The sequence below is a fragment of the Heliangelus exortis genome, chromosome 16 (genome assembly GCF_036169615.1).
Source record: "Heliangelus exortis chromosome 16, bHelExo1.hap1, whole genome shotgun sequence".
In the NCBI taxonomy this organism is placed as follows: domain Eukaryota; kingdom Metazoa; phylum Chordata; class Aves; order Apodiformes; family Trochilidae; genus Heliangelus; species Heliangelus exortis.
This window is the reverse complement of record NC_092437.1, coordinates 14,681,673-14,704,774: the sequence shown is the minus strand read 5'-3', so window position 1 is coordinate 14,704,774 and position 23,102 is coordinate 14,681,673. Positions and strand designations below refer to the sequence as shown.

Sequence of the window (23,102 nt, the reverse complement as noted above, 5' to 3'; positions counted from 1 at the left end):
CCCAGTTAAGGTCAGATACTTGCAGCTGGCTGCATCCAAGCTATTGCTGACAAAATTAAAAGCACTATACTTTGAAAACATCCTTGTTCATAAAAGAATGAAAATGTAAAGAGCGTAGGAGGCTTGATAGAGTTAAGTGCTCAACAAATGATTGATGTGTGACCTTTACACTTGCACAGTTGCTTTTGCTTGCTCTAGGTTACTAAATGTTTCCATGGGTGCTTCCAGCTCTAATGGTTTTAGTTGCTTGGAAGCTGTTACAACTTACCAGTCCTGTTCTCTCAATGACACCCACTGTAAAGGGGATCTCACAGGGTATTTGCTTTCACAGCTGAATCCAACTCATCTCAGCCTCATATGCTCTGACCAACAAGAATTTATATTTAAAAAAATCCAGTATTAAACTACATGATGCTTTGAACTGAATTATTGATCCCCCTGTAAGTCATCATGTAGCATGGCATGACCTGACAGAATAGGTGAAAATCATATTCTATGCTACCTCAGTTTAAGACTAATAAATCTGGTGATCTGCCACAGATCTGTTTTCCTCCTCTGTGGACAGGATGGAGTCTGTGTACCTGTCTTGAAAACAGAGATTTACAGACCTTTACAAGCTGGATGAGAGAAGTTATATTGAGCTGTGGTCCAGAGTGCTCTGACCTTATTGAGAATCACTAACTCAGTGTTGCAGAAAGTGCTGGTGCTGGGAGCCACAGCTGCACACCCCCCCTCCCAGTCTGTGTGTGAGCAAGTGAGGTCCTGAACAGAATGGGTCAGAGCATGTTAGGACAGCTGAGCAATTCTCATCTGTAATCTGCCTCTGCTAAATGAGTTTAGGAATCCTGTGAAGCTATTAGAATCTCAAATTAGATGATCTTTTCTTGCTGTGCATAATTTGCTTACAAATCTCCTCTGCATCACAAGATGGATGGCACCAGTGGGTCTGATCACTTGGGAGGCAGATCACCAGCTTTGGTTTGTCTCTATCTGTGCTTATGCAGCTGTGCTGCCCCCTGCACTGCCCATGGAATCCTGGGGAAGGAATAAGGAATAGACACCTGCTGGTTACCCCATGGTGACAATTTGTGGTTTATATGCACAAAAGATAAATATAAACAATTTTACAAAGAAAAGCTGTAGAGGCATGAAGGTCCTTCTGAGGACCTGGTATCAGTCCCCTTTTCAGTCTCAAAGGAAGGCTGTAATCCCTGCAGTGTTAAACCCCTCATTGTGTGAGTTAAAGGCACCTCAGGAATCTGCTCTCTTACTTTGCTCTAAACAAGGTAACTCCTAAATTCAGACCAGGATGGTCCAAGTAGCTCTTGAAAACCTATGAGGACAACTTCTCTGTCCCAGTTACTTGTGGGGGAAAAGTTTTCCAGGATGCATAGTCAGAATCTTTCCCTGCCTTAGTCTGACCACATCTCTTGTCCTTCCACTGTTTTATTGCTGCTGTTTGTGTGGGACCTTTACAGAAGGTTGTGGAAGTATCACAGAAACTGTGTCTCCACGTGGTCATTTGTCTTACCTAAGCAGGCAGTGGCTGAGCAATCATTTTTTCATTTCCTGGGACAGAATCTGTGATCTGCAGGGATTTGGATGAAAGTTACTGTTTTTAAAGGATGAAACTGAGCTGGCAACTACTGAACAGACCAGACCACCAAGCTGACTCATACCTGCCTGCTGCAGAGAAGATGATTGCTTACTCCTCACTAGAAAATTTTTTCAGGGTCAGAGAGGAGTTAACCTTGAAAACAAAACTTCTGTCATCATGCCTGTGTTCCTTTCTGATGAAATTACTGCACAGTGAACTGTTTGCAACTGCTGATGATGATTATTCTCTCCACCCATGTGCTTTGCAGATGACTCTTTCCCCTCTGTCACGGTTTTGATCCGGGGAACATCTGGAAGATTTGCATGGGCCCAGCAGCTCTGTCTTTTGCCAAGAGGAGCGAAAGCAAATCAAAAGGTCTCTATCAAAGCCCATAAAGAAATCTTTAACTTAGAGATGTTCAGCAGAAATTCCACTAATGTGAGACAGCCCCACAGAGCTGGTGATTATACATTAAGGCTGAGCCACGGGGCCTTTAGCTGTAGGTAATGTGACACATCTCTGGTGACTCTTTACAACGTGATTAATATTAAACACAGGCTGTGAAAGTGCTGTTGCCTTCAAGACTTGTATTAGGGGGAGGGAGTATTCTAGTTGTGTTTTGTTTGTTTGTTTTTTCTGGAAGCATCTTCTGAGGTGAGGGGGCAATGAGCAGTGTATTTAGTGTGTGGGCATGTCTGTTGGTGCTGATTTTTAGGATGTCAGGCGAAGCTGTTGCAGCAGAGGGAGCCAAGTCTGGAGGTTGAGAATGAGTTGCTGCAGAGAGAACAGTTATTCAAGCTGTAAAGTCCAGTGATGCAAAGATGGCTGTGAACCTGCTGTAGAAAAAAAAAAAACCCAACAAATCTATATGAACTCTGGAGTGGCTCTGGAGAGGAACAGTGGAGGAAAAATACCCCAATCTCATTTGATAGCAAAATCTCTTATTGCAGTTGTCTGGTGGAGCAGTTCCTTCTGTTACCGAATTTTTGTCTGTGAACTTCTCCAAATGCTCAAACTCTTCACGTGCCCCTCAGTAAAATAAAGAAAATAATACTTCAGCTGGAATGCAGGTCTGTCAGGCTGAGCCTTCGTGTTCACATTTAGATGAGTGGTCCCTGCAGAGCAGCCTTGGGGGGACACTGGGGCTGCTGCTACCTTTGGAGCTGGGCTCTGGCTGAAGCTGAGCATAAATAAATAAAAATAAATAGTGTCATGCTTGCACTAGGTGTGCTACCTCCCTCACCAAAGGAGCAGTCATGTCCTGACCAGTTTGAAGGGAATTTTTCTAACTCAAAGGCATTCTGTAGCTTTAATGCTAACACTTTTGCCCATTTGAAGCATAACTGGTAGTAAGTAAATTTATAAAGCAGCACTCAAGATGTAATTGCTTGGACCTCATGTACCTGCAAGATCTTTTGTTGCTTTCATGGGTAACTTCAGGTTTTGAATTACATAGGAATAGTTTGGCATATAATGTAGTAACCATGTCAGAATTGGCACACTGCAAGCCCTTCCAATACTGTAGCAGTGCATGGCACTCCTGACCCCCAGGCAGCACTGCTGCTGTTCTCTTATCTTCTCTCCCAAGACTTGTCAGCCTGACTTGTGCTCATCTTTTCATCAGGGCTAATGTGGAGGCTTCTCAAACAGGTGGCAGCTTTCACTCCATACAGTTAGAATGGGCTGAAAAGATGATGCTGCCATGTAAACTTCCCATTTTTATTGGGATTTGCAACTGCTTAGGGGTTAGATGGTAAGCAGGGTTCCAGGAGTGCTGCACCAAAAAGGTGCAGGACCGTGTCTCTCAAAACTGAGAGCCACATTTTTAATAAAAGTTTTATTAAAGTACCTACTGAATATGTTTTATTGATAGCTTTCACTAATGGATTAGTGTACGTGTGGTGGTGAGGGGGGAGGGAATGTTTTCAGTCTCCCACAATAAAGTATTGTCTAGTGACACAATGCCTTGAATGTCAAAACTATTTCCCTTTTTTATCAGACTTTTGTACCAGAACCTCGACCAGCTCCTAAAAATGATGTTGGATTGAAGTACAGTGTGAAGCATCGTCCCTTTCCTGAGGAAGTGGACAAGATCCCATTTGTGAAAGCTGACTTGAGCATTCCTGATTTGCATGAGATTGTGAACGAGGAAGTAAGAGACTCTTAATCTCTGGCTTCATCTTCTTCTTGGTTTTTTTGTCCCTGAGTCACACACTCATGTCTTACTGTAAATAGTTCTACTCCTGGGGGGGAGAGTCTCAAAAATATTTTAAAGTTTCACACTGCCAAATGTGTTTTCATTTGGTTTTCCCCTGCAAACAGGAAAACATTTTATAACATTGCAAGGTCTTTTTGGCAGTGAACCTCCTGGTGGTGGAGTTGCTGTATCCCAGCCTTACCTCTTTCCTAAGTGCTGGAGCTGTTTGCTTGGTGGCTCTTGGTAGAATCCTCATTTCACACAATGTTTTTCAGCTCGAAGAGCGACATGAGAAGCTGAGGAATGGCATGGCCCAGCAGATTGTTTTTGAGACTTCCATAGATCAGAAAAGCGAAGAGGAGTGGAGGAAGAAAAGCTTCCCTGACCCCATCACAGAGTGCAAGCCCCCACCACCGGCACAGGAGTTCCAGACAGCAAGGCTCTTCCTCTCCCACTTTGGGTTTCTCTCCCTAGAGGCACTGAAGGTGACCTGATGCTTCTTAGTGTTGTGCAAATGCCCCCAGCACCCATACAGCCTGGCTTGGCAAAAGCAGAAAACTTCTCTTTGTTAGTGGAGAATCTTCTGTGTAATTCCAAATGCTGTTAAGGTGTAATCTCCTCAAACAAAGAGATGAATTCCAGTCTTCCAGGACTGAGAGCAGGGCTGTGGCAGGCCAGGCCTTCAGGCTGAGCATGCTCTGAATAGGTGGCTTTGGCATTATTTTTGCAGTGGGCATTAAGCTGTCACTTTAACATGTTCATACCTGAAGTTGTTCCCTCAGCTTTAGTTAGGGAGTTGGGTTAGAGTTAGAGTTAGGTTTTGGAGTGGGACTTGAAGAGTTTCTGAAATGTGACTGCCTTAGAAGTTCTGCTCCAGAGATGATTGTGCTGAAGTGGTTTAATCACTTACAAACACTTGTCAGTACATATAAACTGAAGAGCTTTGTTTTTACATTTAAAGGAACAGCAGGTTATAGAGATAATCTGTATTCTTCATTTGAAATTCTCCTCTTACCTGTGGATTCTCACTCTTATTTCTTGCTCTTCCAGAAAAACCATCAATGAAAGTAAACATTCAAGCTTTTACAAAAATGTCTAAAAGTGCTTAGTATTTTACATGCTATTGTTATATATGGTTAATAAATTTGAAACTACAGATGTGACTGTATAGTTGTGATATTTTAAAAGTATCTGCTGCTTTTATTGTGGAAGCTGTCACTCTTCTAGCAAAATCTTGTCCTTTTTGCTGGCAAAATACCATTTTTACTTAATGGAAGTAGAAAGCAACAAATTGCCAAACTGTTATGCTTGCTGTTCCTCATTTACAGTAACAGGATTATGTTGCATCAGAAATTAGTGTATCATTTTGCTCTTATGAGGAAAGGGAAATTGTCGTTTTAGATTTTAATGGATTAATATTGAAGCCATAAAAATCTTTTCAGTCCAGAAAGATGTTTTTCAGTCTGTTGTACTCTGTCTGTTGGATAGGAACCTGCCAACAGTCGTCTACCTCCTCACCTGATTGCACTTGACTCTGCTCTTCCTGGGTTTTTTGATGACCTTGGCTACTTGGATTTACTCCCCTGTCGTCCTTTTGATACTGTTTTCATTTTCTACATGAAGGCAGGCCAGAAAACAAGCCAGGAGGTAAGTGGAAGTGTAAAGTGACAAGTAGTCTATGTTGGTGTTTTCTCAAGTGAATAAAGCATATGCTGCTATTGACTGGAGTGGAGGCTCAGAACCAGGGCTTTGGTGCTATGTGATTCTGCAGTGTGAGCTGTAATTAGCCACTGGGTGCTCTTTTCATGTGGATATTGGATTATAGAATCATAGAATTATAGAATAAGAGTTGGAAGGGACCTCTCAAGGTCCCCCAGTCCAACCCCTGCAGTATCAGGGACACCCTCACCCAGATCAGGGTGCTCAGAGCCTCCTCAAGCCTCACCTGGAACATCTCCAGGGATGAGGCCTCAACCCCCTCCCTGGGCACCCTGTGCCATTGTTCCACTGCCCTCATGGCACAGAACTTGTTCCTCACATCCAATCCAGATCTGCTCTTCTCTAATTTAAATCCATTGCCCCTCAGCCCATCACTCCAGGCCCTTGCACACAGTCCCTCTCAGCCTTCCTGGAGCCCCTGCAGACACTGGAAGGTCACTGTGAGGTCTCCCCAGAGCCTCCTCTTCTCCAGGCTGAGAAATTACCTAGGCTTAGGCTTGGTGTAGCAACATCTCATCTAAACTGTGTTCTCTCATAGAAGTGTTGGACCCAGTGATCCCTGAGGTCCCTTCCAACCTTGCAGTCTTTTATTGGTCTTCTATATATACATACGTATAATATTTGCTTATCAGTTCTCTCCTTCTTTGTGCAGTTCAAAGATTCAAATCAGAAATGCATTTTGGATCTGTTGTGTCAGCACTTAGGGAAAGTTGAAGATAATTCCAGCAGTGTGTGATGTCCAGGGAGTTTGCTTTGATTCTGATGTTAAACACATTAGAGGAATGTTAGGCTTACTGCAAATGAGAAAGTATTTCTCATAATAAGTTTTTACATTATACTATTTACATTCAGATGCAATTAAGTTAATCAGGTTAATTGGAGCAAATCTAAATTGTGACTTCTTTAGACTGTGACCCAGAAATTCACTGAAAGAGAGCTTATGAGCTCATTAGAAAGAGATGATTCTGTAGTTCCCTCTCCTTGTTCCATTCATACTTCTTATATTAAAGAGTAGAAGCATAATTTCCATAAATTATTGTCATCTCCTTGTGTTTCTATGAATGTGCAGGTGACAGAACACTGTAGCTCCTTCTACTTCTGCATAGAACACACTCTTTCTTGAAACCAAGGTTGTGCTGTTTGTGAGTTTTCAAGTTAAAGCTCAGAGCAGCCAGTAACCAGTGCTTCCCTCTCCAAAGGCAGCTACCATACAAGGTTTGCTTCCAGCTGAAGCATTCCCTCTCTGAGCCAGCAGAATTCTTTTTCCCATCTGATGTTTCTGTGCTCTTATGGGTTTAGACAGATGAGGTGTCAAAGTCCTGCAGAACTTGCTGATCTTTGGATACCCTGTTAGCATGGGTTTTGCCATATAGTTTTAAGAAAATCTTGTATCTGGGAGATCTTGGGCATTTTTAGGCACAATATGAAGATGCCACTCTTGCTTCAAGATCCCTGGACATCTTGCTGTGATTTCCAAGCCTTCCAGGTTGTGCAGAGTCACAGTGGTGGTCAAGTTAACACACTCATCCCCACAGACCTGAGCTGAGTGAGACACCAGTGCTGCTCCCACCTTTGAAAAGAGCTGTTACTTAGAATCATAGAACCATAGAATGATTTGGGTTGGAAGGGACCTCTCAAGGTCCCCCAGTCCAAGCCCTGCAGTATCAGGGACACCCTCACCCAGATCAGGGTGCTCAGAGCCTCCTCAAGCCTCACCTTGAACATCTCCAGGGATGAGGCCTCAGCCACCTCCCTGGGCACCCTGTGCCATTGTTCCACTACCATTTTTCCCACTTATTTCTGTCCTGTTTCATTTTCAGTGTTAGAGGAGTAGATCAAAGCCAAGTTGTGACATGGTTTCTGCTTTGAGCAGGACTGGCTGCCCCATCCTACTCAGCCATCCCTGTGTGATCTGATGCCACTTCAGGGCTTTGTTCTGTTCTGGGAGGTGACCAGGAGTGGTGTCAGCTGTGCATGACCTGGTGCTGCACAGCCCAGACCTGTGTCCTGCTGGGTACAGGCCTGTGGGCATTGGTCCAAATGCTTTTCTGTGCTGGTTGCTTTTTACAGCTGAGAAGGATCTTGTGGCATTTATTTGCACAGGGTAATGGAACTGCCCACACACTTTTTACCCCGTTATTCTTCACATCAGTAAATATCCTTTGAAAATATCCCCTTGTCCTTGCTTTACTGCAAATGAGGGGGTTTTTTTGTGTCCAGTTTTGGGCTCCCCTTTTCAAGAAAGACAGGGAACTGGTGGAGAGGGTACAGCAAAGGTGATCAGGGGACTGGGACATCTCTCTTGTGAGGAAAAGTTGAGGGACTTGGGTCTTTTTAGTCCGGAGAAGACTGAGGGGGGATCTTATCAGCCCTTATAAATACTTGAAGGGTGGGTGTCAGGAGGATGGGGCCAGTCTTAAAATTTTCAGTGGTGTCCAGTGAGAGGAAAAGAGGTAACAGGCACAAACTTGAACGTAAGAGGTTTCATCTAAACATGAGGAGGAACTTATTTACTTGGAGGGTATCAGAGCACTGTAACAAGCTGCCCAGAAAAGTGGTGGAGTCTCCATCTCTGGAAACATTCAAATCCCACCTGGACACCATTCCATGCAACCTGCTGTGGGTCTTCTACACTGCACTGAACTTGGTTCATCCTGAAACACAGCTGTGACTTCAGTGTGCTCAGTAATGAGACCAGGAGTAGAATTTCAATGCCATGTGTCTAGTGACTGCTGGATATTGTACAGGGCTTTAGGATAGGGTGCCAGAACCATCTGGATATGAGGAGCCTCCTGTCTGGAAACCTTCCTTCCAGTGCCTGTCCCTGTGGTTTCTGCTCTGCTGAGCCCATGTTGCCTCTCACCCCCAGAAACCAAAGTCAAAGACACTTCTGCCACAAAACACATGGCCCAGAAAGGATGGATGTGTTCTCTGTTCCACAAATCCCTGTGGTTCTGGTAGCCCAAATCACAAATCATCCATGTGTCCCTTCATGCTCTTGGGTGAAAGTCTCAACTTGGTCATAATGGGATAAAAATTTGCCTTTGGATGTGGAAGCATCCCAGATCTTGGGGAAGTAGCATTTTAAGTTTAATGTGTCACTTGATTAAAGTCCATGTTCAGTCCTGCAGGAAGCTGTTTTGCAAAATGTGTTACACAGTTTAATGTGCAGTGAGCTCTACCCTCTAAATCACAGGATGCTGTGTACAAATGAGTAGTGATAAAAATATATTTCTCCTTAAATTTCACCTCAGCTTAGTAGTGAAAATTGTCCAGAAAATTCTTGTGTGATAATGCAGGTTCTGTGCTCAACAGTTCTGCATGAGTGGATAAATCTCAAATTTTCCATTTTTAGCAGCCTGATTGTCATTGCCAAGGCCTGTAGTTTAGTTAGAAAGACAAGTTGATGGGAGGATGCTGAGCTGGGGCAGCAGTGTCCATGGAGAAGCTCTGGGGTCCTGGGCTTGCTGAAGAGCTGTATTCAGGCAAAGCCATGCTGGTGACACAAAATTTTAATTAAAAAAAATGGGGAGGGAGAGAGCTCCTTCCTGGAGTCTCCTGTACCTACCATGGTGCTGCTGGTTGTTTCAGATCCTGAAGAACATGGAGTCTTCCAGAATTGTTCAGCCACACTTCCTGGAGTTCTTGCTGTCTCTTGGCTGGTCGGTTGAAGTGGGGAAGCACCCTGGGTGGACTGGTCATGTCTCAACAAGCTGGTCAATCAATAGCTGCAGTGATGAAGAGGGGCCTGAACAAGGTAAGACACAGTAGATGGTGCAAAATTAAATTCAAATGTTTAGGCTCATTTAGGAGACAGTTAATTTAAACTTTCTTGCTCCTGGGTACCCACCTGAGAACTTGCATGGGTTGTGGTTCTTTTTTTCATAAATGCCAATGTAAATGTGAGATTAAGCTTCAAGTTGAAGTGAGCAAAACTAGTGGCAGAGTGGTGCTGGGAGGAAGTGGCCTCAGCAAGAAATCCCTCTGTGCTACATTTTTAACAGACTTGATGAGTATTTAGTGTCTTATCCAAAACCAATATTCAGGTGAAATCAGATGTAGATAGTGTTGTATATGGCAAACAGGCTTGAGAGACTGTGCAATTTTCTGTGTTCTGGAAGTAGATTAAAATGAAATGTTGACTAATAAAGTTTGCCTTGTGGTTGTGCTTGGTAGAAAGCAGTGGAAATAAGCTGCTGTTTGTAGGTCACAGTGGTCGGAGCCCACAGCTCTTCCCCTGTCCTTCTTCATTTACTCTGCTTCTTTCCATGACAGCAACTCCTTCTCTGGGCTTGTCACATACAACCCTCTCCCCATTCTGTCAACCAAAATGATCCTCAGGGTAGTGAATTGCCATCCCAGGGCTGTGAGTTGGAGGTTGGGTTAGTTTCTGCCTTGAAGAGCAATATAATTGGGTTACCTGGAATTCTGAGGGTCTGGTTTGGTTTCAGTGAGGTTGATGGTTACTACTCCAAGGGCCAGGCCTTTTCTTGGTATCTTCAGAGCCTCAGCCTTCTGCCATGGGCCACACAAGGGCACTGAACAGGCTGGTCCAGCATCTTCAGGGTCTTTCAGTGGTGTTTGCAGGAGGTGGAACAAGGTTCCCCTCACCTTGCCTTAGCAGTGCTCTTCCCCAGCAGCTCCTCTGGTCATTTGTAGAACAAAACTACAATTGTTAGAAGGTTTGAAATGCTGAAATGCTGGGGAGAGGTGAAGAGAAGAGGAGAGGTGGGAAATGGTCAAACTTTGGTTTAATTGTCCTTTGAGGAGAGGCTGAGCCCTTCCCCAAGCAGAGCTGTGTGGAGGCAGGGGGGTGATGGGTTCTGATGGGGGCTTTTTATCTTGGGGTTTTTTTTCAGCCATTTGGATGTGGTCACAGACCACCAAACAGTTGAATTAGTTCCACAAAGAGGGGAAAGAAGGAACAGGAAAATGATGCAGGAATGGGAGGGAGGGTGAGCTGCTTCTGCTCTGGCTCTGCTGCTGGAAAAATCCACGAGTGGAGTCGTGCCTTTAGCAAGCAAGGGCTAAAACCCTGGAGTGATAGATTTAAACTTGGAACAACTTGTGAAGATTGCTTGCTTTGTTTTTTTCTCCAATCTTTGGTGTGACTAAGACTGTTCATTTTGCTAAATGAATTTTCTCTTTGTGGATGGCTCTGATGATTAAAAACCCATTCAAGAGTCTAGAACAGCTTTGTCCAGACGTGAGTAAAATAAATTCACAGGCATTTGCTTTTGTTGTGTTTCCCTGTGCACCCCCAAAAGCAAAGATGTTCTAAACAAAGTGGCAGGTTGTGGTACTGCTCTCTGGGAGCTGTGGACCCTTCCCTGGGGGGGAAGCCCATCTCAGAGGCTGCTGCATTGCTCTGCTCCCTGGGTTTTGCTGAGGCAGCATCCTCAATGTATTTGTAAACTGGATCAGAGGAATCAAAGAATCTCAGACTGGGCTGGGCTGGAAGGGACCTTAAATCTCATCCAGTCCCAACTCCCCTTCCATGGTCAGGGACACCTCCCACCAGTCCAGGTTGCTCCAAGCCCCATCCAACCTGGGCTGGAACACTGCCAGGAAGGAATCCACAGGTTCCCTGGGCAACCTGTTCTGGTGTCTCACCACCCTCACATTAAGGAACTTCTTCCTTATATCCAATCTAAATCTCCCTTCTTTCCATTTGGAACCATTTCCCATTATCCTATCACTACCTGTCCTTGTAAGAAGCTCCTCCCCAGCTGGAAGGCCACTACAAGGTCTCCCTGGAGCCTTCTCTTTTGCAACCTGAACAACCCCAATTCCCAGCCTGGCTTCATAGAAGGGATGCTCCAGACCTCTCATCTTCGTGGCCCTCCTCTGGACTCACTCCAAGAGCTCCCTGTCCTTCTAGGGTCTTACTTCTCTAACAGATAAATGCATTTGTTTATGACACACACATATGCTGGTTAAGAATTCAATTCCCAGGTCATTAATAATTGTAGGGTGAAGTAACACCTGTCCAGCCATAAGAAGCTGTGAGGAAATACTCAAGCAGGGCTTAGGTCACTGAGCATTCTGAAGTATGGGAGGGATTTTGATGCCAGTGTTGGTGCTTGGGTTTTATTGCCCTACTGCCACATCTTAGAGTAATTCAGCTGAAGTCCCTGCTAACCCTGCTGGAGGCAGTGAGGGGAGGGAAAGGAGAGGGGTTTGTAACTTACAGTGTGGCTCCACCACTGCAGTGAAGGTCCCCACACCAACCACCTGAGATAAGGGAACAAAAAGGGACTGAGGAGCTTGCATTGGGTTTGATTCAAGAGAGCCCTTTTCTGACTCTGGTTGGCAGAATAAAAGAGAGAGGAGAGTCTGTAGAAGCTGGCTTGAATTCTAGAGTATTATCAGACTGAAGTTATGAGTGTTAAAATCCTGTGGAAATGTAATGATTGAATGATGTCTGTTAAGGAATGGCTACAAACAGCTGGGAGATGATGCTGTGGCAGACATGCTCACTGGGCTACTTAATCCGAGGGAAATAGGATGTGCAGTGCAATGGGAATGAGTTCAAAGTAAATCTTCTCACAACTGAAAATGCCAGTTCCTTCAAAATGATAAAAAACTTGATCTGGGAATGGTCGTTAGCAGGAGATTTGACATTGCCATCTTCTCATTTTGAAATGGATTTGGGATTTCTTCTTATTGATTGCACCTCTTATTTGAAGGCCTTCTGCTGAGGCAGGGTATACAGAGATGGAGCTGGCTTTTGACTAAGCTTTCCTTTTATGTCCATTTCAGATGATCTGATCATTTCAGAAGATGTTGGGGCAAGTATCTTCAATGGGCAGAAGAAGGTGCTGTACTATGCGGATGCCTTGACAGAAATAGCTTTTGTTGTCCCATCACCAGTGGAGTCCCTGAGTAAGATCACCTTTTCCATGCTGTTTGCAAAACCCAAACCAACATTTTGTCAGAGAACTTTTTTCAGAAGCAGAACCTTACTAAGCTAACTGGTAGTGTGCCTAGCAAGATCCTGAAGGAAGCTACTGAAGTTTCAATGACAACACCCTAATCCTGAGACTCCTCCCAAAAGGGGTACCCCTGTTTCTCAGTCTAAGCCTCAGTATATGTCCAGGTTTGCACAGCAGAGTTGCTGTTACCCTGGGTGTGTTAGGTTGGACCTGTGGCTTATCACCAACTGGTGATGCATTTCTTATTCTCTCCCAACTTGATGACTGCTCCTACAGCAAGTGAAGGAGCACGTGCTGTGGAAGTGAGCAGCAGCCCTCATTACATTTTTTTGTATGCTGAAACCAGTCTGCAGAATTCCTCTGGAATAAAAGGTCAGTGAGGAAATGATAGTCACAGGGAAGATGAGACTGTATTCCATAGGAAATGGATGGGACATGGAATAATGGGCAGTTGTCCACTGCTGAATCCTCTCCCTTATTTTGAGCGCTATACTGATTTGACCATAAATATATTTAGTTTGAAAGCCTCACCTTTTTAGTTTGAAACTTTCATGTGATAGCTTAAGTTTTTTGGCAGAGGAAAAGACCAACCCTCACCTTTCTTCTGGCTTACAGCTGATTCTCTGGAAAGCAATGTCTCTGACCAAGAGAGTGACTCCAACATGGATCTGCTGCCAGGAATATTAAAGCAGCAGTCTCTGACACTTGAACTCTTCCCCAATCATACAGACAATCTTAATCCCTCCCAGCGGGTAAGGCAAAACTTGCACTGAAAAATGGCATTCATATAGATACACACAGACCTTTTTTTTTTTTTTTTTGTAAGAAGCACATGGGCAATGATACAGCATTTTTTGATTGCATTTGATTTAGTTTCCTAGCATTTGGAGCTCCTTGTTCCCAGCCATTAATCTTTAACATCTGCTTTGGTCCTGCCAGAATTTGAGATTTCAAGATTGGATTAATTAAATATAAAACTTAAATAGAGCAAGTAATAATACTCTGCATACTTAAATCTTGAAACACATGCAGGAAAAGTACATGCAGTGTTTATGGAGTATTTCACAGTAGAATCTGTGCTTGGAAATTTAGTATGGGTGGACATGAACACTTTTCATACCTACCCAGTTTAAAATTGTGCCAGCTGTCACACCAGGAGTTGCTTTTTTTTTAATGGGAGCAAAGAAGAAAACCAGGAACTGCTGTAAGAGTTAGCAAAGGATTTACAACTGCTTGTTTCCTGTATTGGATTCACTTCCAAATGTATATTTTGTTACTGAGTTAAGATCATTGGGAACATTAAGAAAAACCTGAACTAGTTTTTTTAGAGTGAATATATTAATGAACACAGAATGAGTGCTGCAGAGCCCCAGGGGAGTGTTTCTTGGTGGGTGGTTCCACTGCAGGTGCCCCATCTCAGTAGCTGCCAGAGGTGGTAGCTGAGATCTCAAAGACCAAGGGGGAACCATGGAAGTGCTCAGGGGATGTGTTACTGTTTGCAAATGCTACTCTTGTGTTCAAAACAGCTCAGTCCTACTTCCAGATCCAAGAGGGTGCCTCAGGGCCGGACCATTCCACCCATGGGACCTGAAACCAAAGTGTATGTGGTCTGGGTGGAACGTTATGATGACATAGGTAGGTAAAAGTTTCTTTTTTTGCTAAAGTAGCAACAAGCAGGAACCAGAGGGAAAACTGGTTCAGTTCAGTTCTTCTCTAAAATGCTGAATCCTCATTAGAGTCAGTAATTGATACTTTTAAGGTTCTAAAATAGTTCTTTGATACTTGAGTGGTGGTCTGCAGGGTGTATGTGCATCAGTGGCTTGTAGGTCTGGAGATTATTGTAGCTCTGGCAGTACATGTGAAATGCTGTCATGCACCTCCAGGCAAGCATCCAGCCCCAGTTTTGAGTTCCCCCCAGCTGCTGTTTCCTCAGAGTGAATCTGTTGTTTTTCCTTTAAAAACATCTGACTTCTGCCACCTGATGCTTCTGTGCTGCTGGGATCATCATCCTTCTTGGTTTGATGGGAGCATCATCAGCCTTGGTTTGATGGTCCCTTTCAAACTTTGTGTTGTGTTCCCTCTTGCAGGAAGCCTCATTTATTCTGTGTTTGGGGTGCCCTCTTCATGCTGTGCAGTCCTGCTTCCTTCCTGCACCTTTGTTCAGGCAGGCTCCTGCTCCTCATGGCATTTACTGCTCTAAGTCTGGTGTTTCCCCTCTGCCTCTGGGTTCTTGCTGCCCTGGGAGAGACCCAGCTTTGCCCATCCTGTCACAGCCATGGAATGGGCAATGGTGGCAGCTGAGGAGTTTTTTGTCCCCAAGAGCTTTTTGTGTGCCAGTTCTGGGCCACGGGCTGGCTTTAGAGCCACACCAGAGCCTCTGTACTGGCCTGGCCCAGCAGAGTCTGCTGCCCTGGCCCATGGATGGTACTTGGGTCTGTCTTTGGTTTTAAATTGTGGTTCTCAGTCTGGTAGTAAGGGTTGGACTCCAACTAAGTCCTTAACTCCTCCCAGAGGAAAGCAACCAAGAGAATGGGAGTGGTCAAGAAGCTTCATAAAAAGTGTAGGTGTAAATTCTCAAGAAGGACCACCCTGTCCTCAGCACATCCCTTAGAGCTTTACTGGGATCAAGGGACTGACATCAACTTCTGCAGCACCATTTCCATTTTCAGACATTGCCCCCCAGGGTGTCCCCTTAGCTCCAGGAGTCCCTCAGCTGCCTCAGTTCCCACTGGTGTCCCTGACCCATTTCTTTCTTGGGTGGCAGCTAAAGCCAGCTCCCTGCAGAGGCAGCAATCGTGGTACACGTGCATGTTTCTGCTTGGCTGCTTCTTTCAGCAGCTGTAGGAATCTCCCAAAGCTCTGGGCCTGAAGCTGAGGAAATGAGTTTCTGAGCCTCAGTAAGTCTGACAGCTGGATTTGGGGGAGGGGGCTCTTGAAAGTGGCTCCTGGCCAGAGGTTTTGCCTTCTGCTTCTGGTACATTTTTGAATCTGGAGAGTGGCAAAGCTGTCACTTGGCAGTCTTGGCTATCAGCCCTGTGCCAGCTGCCTGCCCTCCCTCTTGCTCCACCTGAAGTCCTTCCAGGGACTGCCAGGCTCTCCCTCCAGCTTTTGTGGATGCACAGCATTCCAGCTCTGATGCCAAAGGTGTTTTGGGGCCTTACACTTTCTCCTGGAAGAGAAGATAGGTGTTGGCACCATGCTGCTGTTTGAACTTTTATCAGTGACTCAGTTCCTGCTCCTTAACAAGGAGGTGGAAGTGCCCCATCCCCTTCCTGGCTTCTGAGTTCTTACTTCACCTTCATTGTCCCCTCACTTGTTCCCAAGTACGTGGCAGCAGAGTTGTAGATTGTGGTGAGTTTCCACAGATCTTGGATTGGAGGAGGAGGAGGAGGATGCCAAGTTTGTTGGAGCTGGGCTCAGGGGAAGTGGAGCTGGGAGAATGGTGGTGTTTGAAATTCCCAGCACTGTTCTTGAGGACAGTGACTTGCAGAGAGGTGAAGATGCTGTTGAATAGCAATTTGAAAGCTCTTTTTGTGACTGAAGTACTTCACCTCCTTCCTGCTTTCACTCTAGTGTGACCTTTTGGACCTTTGGGACTGAGAGGGTCTGAGGCCTGTGTTACCTGATCTGTTGAGTTTAGGAGGCTTGAAGTGTGTCTGTATGTTCCATGATGCTTAAGCTCAAAATCAAAGACTCTGCATCACTAGCAGTGCAGAAGACTTCATAGAAAAATGCTTCAGAAGTTCATGGTTTTGATTGATAAAAAATAATCTATCTTTGTACCAAAACAAAACAAACTCCAAAGCTGGGGCAGATAAACCTTATTCAGTGCATCCTCTTCTTACAGAAAATTTCCCCCTCCCTGATCTGATGTCTGAGACAAGCACTGGTGTGGAAACTGCAGCCAATAGTAGCACTTCCCTAAGGTAAGACTGCTCTAATTTTCATTATTTTTCTATATTTTTCTGGACAACAGCTTAGGCTGCACTTCAGAAGAAGCCACGACTGAGAGTATTTACATTCTTCAGCTTTTACAAGCAGCCCTGAAAACTCAAGGCAGTCATGTTAGAAAAGACAGGAGTTTCTTCACTGGACTTTTGCATGTTGAAAAAATGAAAGAACTTTTCATATCACTGCAATTTAAAGACAAGTTAAGGAATAGAAAAATCAGATTTTATCTTGAGCCCATGATTAGTCTCCCTCCTGATTTACTCCCTTGTGAGGCATTTAATGCTGCAACGTGTGGTGTGGGGCTTAAAGCCCTGAATCTGCAGGGCTCACATTCTTTGGTGACAGGAGATCATGGAACTGTACAGGTGATAGAACCCTTCTAAAGTCCAGAGGATGCACCCAGGAATCCCACTGGTTTAGCCACAAGACATTTCTTAACATTCTTTCAACACTTAGAGTGATTATTTTTCATCTACTGCTCGAGTGAAATAATGCTATGGAACTGATCTAACAGTTGTGGCTTTTCCCTTAAGATCTGCCACTCCTGAGAAGGAAGTTCCTGTGATCTTCATCCATCCTTTAAACACTGGCTTATTCAGGATAAAACTACAAGGAGCCACTGGGAAATTCAATATGGTCATCCCCTTGGTGGATGGGATGATAGTCAGTCGGAGAGCTCTTGGTAAGCTAAAGATTTTTAGGAAAACTCATGTTCTGATTTTTGTTTTTGTTTTTAATAATATATCTGCAAAATCCATGGTCTGGAACATTTCTTGGAAGCAGCATTGGTCATGGCAGAACAAAACCAAACCCATTATTGCAGCAGTGGTGGCAGCAGGAACAGCAGAGGGAGCAGGTGGTCAGCACTCAGCCACAGCTCCTCTGCAGCTGTAGTGGGAATAAGGGCAGGGTTGGAGGTGGTTGTGGAAGGAAAAGGGAAATTCCTCCTCTTTAGATACCAGAGATCAGGAATGTGGCCCTAATGGTCATCACTGAGAGCCAAGGCACTGATAATGCTTGACTGCCAGAGGGTACTGCTAAATTTTTGCTGTCATGCTGTGTTTGTTCCCTCTACTTTAGAAGGTGGACAGGCACTAAAATTCCCAGCACTTGAGGATTTTGAGATGTGTTCAATGCAAATACTGAACCCACTACACAGGTGTGTGTTACCAGGCATCCCTGTGTGCTCTCCTCCCTTTCCTGGGCTCCTGGATGCAGCCCAGGATGGATCTGCCTGGGTGTCTGTGCTGTGAGAATAATTGACAAGGCAGAGCAAAATGAATCAAGAAATATTAGAATTTTTGTACATAGCCATAAAATTAATGTAAGGGTCTATTAGGGGTGGCTTCCAAGTTCTGGTTTTTGCATGCTTAATTCAGTGAGGAGGAAATGGAAGCCAGACTGGGACTTTAAATGTGAATTCAGCTGCTGACAATGCCTTGTACTTCAAAGAATCAGGTGTGTTTTCCTACAGCTGGGCTGGTTTTTCAGCTGCATCACCAGTGAAATACAAATAAATTCATCTTATCTCTTAAGTTTAGTAAATGTGATTTGTGTGCAGTCAGGAATCAAGTCCTTTGAGGAAGACACAGGTGGTTTCTGCCTGTAAGGAAGTGCTTGTGAAGCAGCAGAGGGGTTAACAGACACTTCATTAGAACCAAGTGAATTTTATTTCAGAATAAAATAGGATGAAGACCACTGTAACCAACAATGTTACCAAAGTAGGTAACAAAAAAGGTTACCAAAGTAACCAACTGTTTCTGCTTTGTTTCCCTGCCTTCTCCTCCCTGCCCTGTAAGCACTGGGAGCTACAGAGGGGTCAGGGCAGTGGCAAAGCACCCAGGGGAAGAGAAACCTGTTTCCAGCCACAGCCCCTCAAGGTTTTCCTCACCCTCTATTCCAAGGGGAAGGCTCTTGCCATTCCTACTGGCAAAAAGTACTGATGGGTCCTTTTTCTGTCCTGAAGGTTCCCCTGGAGCATCTCAGGTCCCATTAGGCAGGGCTGGGGCTGTGGTGCTGATGTTCTCCTGTTTGCTGCCCTGGATTCTTTCCCCTCTCGCTCCTGGGATGCTGCTGCGGGCAGGGGCTTGGCCCTGGCAGAGCAGAGAAAGCTTCCTCCTCCTCCAGCCAGTCCAGGGTACCCCACTCACTCAATTCATTTTTCTTAATCAGTTTTCACAGTAAAATCTCCTCAGAGGCCTGGAACCATAGTTCTCTGTTAGCAAATACTGAGTGGGTGGTGCTGAGCATCTCCCCTGCACTTCCGGATGGGCCGGGACCCGACGGGGTCTCCAGCTGCGGAGTCAGCAGAGGGGGGGGGGGCACAGCTTTGGTTTTGTTTAAATTTGACTGGGACATTGTTTCTGTTTCAGGTTTTTTAGTGAGGCAAACAGTAATAAATATTTGTCGGAGGAAGAGGCTGGAGAGTGATTCCTACAACCCCCCCCACGTCCGCAGAAAGCAGAAAATAGCGGACATGGTCCACAAGTACCGGAACCGGCAGCTGGAGCCCGAGTTTTATACCTCACTTTTCCAGGAGGTTGGGCTCAAGAACTGCAACCCCTAGGTCATTATCCTTCCAGGACAATTAGATCAGAGCTTGGTGGCTACAGTAATGAAAACAGTTGAAATAACAACAACAAATTTCCTCAGCTCTCCGGAATTCAGGAAATCACATTCTAGCACAAGTCAGCAGATACCGTGTGGGAGGAATGGGAAATGAATCCAAAACATGGCAGTTGGGATATTGACTTCATTCACCTTCCCTCAAAAGATTACTTACTTCCAGTCTTCCTGGATGCTAGCTCCATGTAATCCCTTCACCCAATCCCCCGTTCCAGACTAATTAGGAACTGTGCCTCATCCTGCGAGAGGGAAGCAATCAAACCAAAGCCATCTCTGCACAGAAGGATGGAAAACAAAACAGAAACAAAGCTGCCCTCAGACATCTGGCTGCACCCCTGTCTTACAGGAGGAGGGAGCAGGATCTCTCCTTTGAGGAGAGGGTCTGTTTCAGAGCATTAACTATCCCTGCAAGAACTTAAAAGACATTCTCATCACCCCTGCCCTCAGAGCTCAACAGAAGATCCTGCACTGCTTGTAACCAATTTGTGTACCAAAAGCAAGAGGAGGAGGATTGCTTGGAAACATCAGGTCGTGAAATTCAGAGCCAAGATGCTGCATTTTGCAGTTTCCTCCATGGCTGGGAGTGAGTCCATCTATGTGTGTGGTTTCTGTCAGGCTAACAGCAAACACCACCTGAAGTTACCTGACTTTCCAACGTAAGTTGTTACTAGATAAGAGCTCTTGGTTATATAAAAACAGGGTTATGACTTTCAGGTCTGTTGCAAAATGTCACATTTAATTTTAGTAGCTTGGTTTTTAATTTTTTTTTTAATGCAACTAGTCAATTTATTTTGAAGTCTCTCTCTCACCTACTCACCATTTCCATAAAAGGTGTAAAACATCACTTGCTTTCCTTCCATTGGTTTGAAATCTGAGATTCTGGGGCTGCCTCCTGCCTGACATTTATAGCATAAGCAGTTTTCGCAGCTTCTGTAACACTTTTCAGGAGCTCCTGTTAAACAGACTACAACAACTCAGAAAGAAAATTCAAGAATTCTTTTTTTCCTTGTTAACTTGTCCTTCCCTTAGAGCCCCTTTAGAGTTACTATTTAAATTTGGTTTGAATCCCTGCACTTTCTGGTGCAGGGGGTCCCTTTCACCTGGGTCAGAGCTTTGCATTTGTGGACTTGACACGTTCAGACCATGAAGGATGTGCTGGGAAAAGATGTTTACAACTGCAGGTTGGGAATATTGGGAATACAGAAGAGCTGCAGTGGGCACTGGCAGTGGTCTGGGCTCCCAGCACAGTCCCAGCTCCTCTTGCAGTGCAAATCATCACCGGGGCTCCCAGGTAGATGCAGTTTCTGGTGGCAGCAGAGCTCCTTCCTTTCCCTTCCAGTAAGCAGTTAGTGCAAGAGCAGGAATTTAGGGAGCTCCTGATGTTATTCCAAGTGTGGTTTTTTTAGCTTTTTAATATGCATCACAGCAATACCTGTCAGCCATGTAGTTTGGGTGTTTCGGAGCTACTTTTTGCAACAGTTCTGACCTGAAACAGTCTCAATTGTTTCTGTACACTTTACCTGCCAAGGACATTCCCTGCTCCTGTCTTTTCATGGGTCTTTTCACAGACTTAATGGAAATACAGGCCCCTGAATAGAGATGTGAAAGGACTTTCAGGATGTCAACCAAAGGGGTGACATGTGCTTTGCAGGGGATGAGCACACTGGCCTCTCAACTCAGGAGCTCTGAATTTTGATCCAGATAAATCACAAGTGGAAAAACAAAACCACATAAAGAAAACCACAGTAGAAGTCAGCATGATGCCTGTCCCAGGCTTCCTGATCCCAGGATGCAAATGGCAGGAGGAGCTGCAAGGCAGCCTGTGAGTGTGCTGGGAAAGCTGTGAAGGGAACCTTGGGCAGCTTCAGTCCTCTGCCAAACTCTTGCCAGTATCAATTTAATGCACGGGCACTAAATTTACCCACATTCTGTATGCACCTATTGGATCTAATTAATGGCCAAACACACCTTAGTCCACTGATTTAAAAGGCATGACCAGTGCATGTGTAACAAATAAACATCCTGAGCAATCAAATGTCTGCACATCTTCAATAACCTGACCACACAGCCCATATGCTGTAGCTAAGTGTGTGTTATATGCAAAGTCATTGGTTTAGACAGGAATGAGCTGGGAAAGAAACTTCCTGCAGGCATGCAAGTGCAGCCAGCACCATACAGAGGTGTGACCTGGGGGAAACCCTGGGGTTCAACTCCATGGACCAAAGGGGTTTGAACTAAATTATCTTTAAGGTCCCTTTTTTTTAAATGCCTTGTGCTTGGCTGAAGAGCAGCCTTGGGTCTGTCTCCATATTTGTCTTAAATATGGTTACAGCCCCCAGTGGAGCAGTGACAGCCCTGGAAGCAGTGCCACTGGTCACAAGTCTGGAGAGAAGGTGCCTCCTGCACCCCTTGGTGCTCCTCACCCCAGCAGGGAGCAGGCAGAAGGTGTTTGCCTTGAGCTGCCAAAACCTCCTGGTCACCAGGTTACACTCCTGGGGGGTGACCTGGCTCCAAGGGTTGGGTTTTGCTGTCTGGAAGGGCCAACCTTCAAGAAAGTTGCATTTAGTGTAAAAATGTTGTAATTACAGAGCTGTGTTGTCATTCTGTGGGGTTTGGGGCCATTCCAAGCAGGGAGGGCTCTGGGCAGACCTGTGCTGGTGGAAGGAGCCTGCAAGGAGAGTCCCTCCTTCCCCTGCATGTGGAGAGATCTCCAAACTTCATCATAAAATGTAAAACACCAATTTGGGAATGAAACCTTTGTGCTAAGTCAGTGGCCGAACTCTACTGGCTTCAGCTTTTCCAGGGTACTGCCTTGAGGTTTTTTTCCCCAAAATGCTTAGAGCAAATGAGCTTTATTTCAGTTGTGACTGCAGAAACCTGGTAGTCAAGAATCCAAAGGGTTGTTTTTTTGTTGGTTTTTTTTTTAATCCCAAACTGCTGTATTGCTTTTTCAACTTGACAACTTGAGTGGCTTGGGTTGGAGTTCCCATCCATGGGAAGTGATAAGTGCTGAGCATTTGCTTCATGGCATCAGTCAGAGCTCTGCAGGTCACTCAGTGCTGCAAAATCCAAGTTGCAAGTGTTGCCTAGAACTAAACTGAGACTTTCCCTTTTCAAAAGACTTTTCTGTTGGGGCTCAATTCTTTGAATCATGGCATCAGGGCAGAAAGAGGGTGGGGTCACCTTGTTAAACACAAAATCAAAATTACAAAAATGTTAGTATCTTGATAAAGACTCTTCTTTGAAGAGAAGCATCTTTCTTAAAGGTACTTCCAAAAAAAAAAAGGCATTACAGCTTCACAGCAATCAGGAGAGGGAAGGACAGTGCCCATGGAACATGAGTGTGTGCAGGAGGCTGCAGGGAGGAGCAGCCTCAGCTCTGCTGCCCACACGTGCTGGGTCTCCAGAGGTGGCTGTTCCTGCATGCCCAGAAAGACAAGAAAGCTAAATTTAAAATCTGACAGATTTGATGGAATTCAATGACTGTTTAATTGAGTGGTATCTCCAAAAGCAAACACAGCCCTTTTCCACGTGGATTTTAGCAGGAGCAATTAGCAATGAGAATGCCAGGTATCATGTGCTTCAGATCACAGATGATTTGTATGAATTTCTGTACGTTGCCAAGACATGATCTTTTTGTTCTTCTTGTATTTTTCTGTAAATATTCCTGGCGCTGAGCTGTAAAGTAAAGGCAAAATGTAAATATGAAGATGTGAACTATGTTCCCTTGTCTCTAGTACTTTATCTCTTATTTGTTTAGGGAAGGCACACAAAGGCTTGTTTGTATTTATGCCAATTCTTTGTCCAGGAGAAACACATCAAATATTGAATGTAACACAATTAGTCCAATAAATTTTAAAGATTCTTATCTAGTAACTTTTCAGTTGTTAATTTTAAATATTCTCCAATCTCTTTGGTTGAAGTGATCAGCCAGTACAGATGTTTTCCCAGCAGACAGATGTGGTAAAATTGCACACCCTCTAGCAGCAGCTGTGGTAACAGGGCACCAGCTTACACTGAAGGAACTCACATTGCATCTCAATGGTGTGGAGTGAAAACAAAGAAAACAAAGGGGGGG

General features: G+C 44.8%; 1 protein-coding gene across 4 annotated transcripts in view; it reads left to right on the top strand.

Annotated features, from left to right (window-relative positions):
• RALGAPB (Ral GTPase activating protein non-catalytic subunit beta) overlaps positions 1-22,900 on the top strand; it is a 68,599-nt gene extending 45,699 nt beyond the window's left edge. For all 4 annotated transcript variants that reach the window (XM_071760084.1, XM_071760085.1, XM_071760082.1 and 1 more), the window contains 11 exons: positions 1,866-1,972; positions 3,597-3,749; positions 4,070-4,279; positions 5,283-5,441; positions 9,105-9,270; positions 12,276-12,398; positions 13,064-13,200; positions 13,975-14,083; positions 16,296-16,374; positions 16,933-17,081; positions 18,772-22,900. In XM_071760084.1, coding sequence (XP_071616185.1) covers positions 1,866-1,972; positions 3,597-3,749; positions 4,070-4,279; positions 5,283-5,441; positions 9,105-9,270; positions 12,276-12,398; positions 13,064-13,200; positions 13,975-14,083; positions 16,296-16,374; positions 16,933-17,081; positions 18,772-18,965 — 1,586 coding nt within the window. In that variant the 3' untranslated portion in view covers positions 18,966-22,900. The remainder of the gene's footprint in view (positions 1-1,865; positions 1,973-3,596; positions 3,750-4,069; positions 4,280-5,282; positions 5,442-9,104; positions 9,271-12,275; positions 12,399-13,063; positions 13,201-13,974; positions 14,084-16,295; positions 16,375-16,932; positions 17,082-18,771) is intronic.
• Positions 22,901-23,102: the final 202 nt, after the last annotated feature.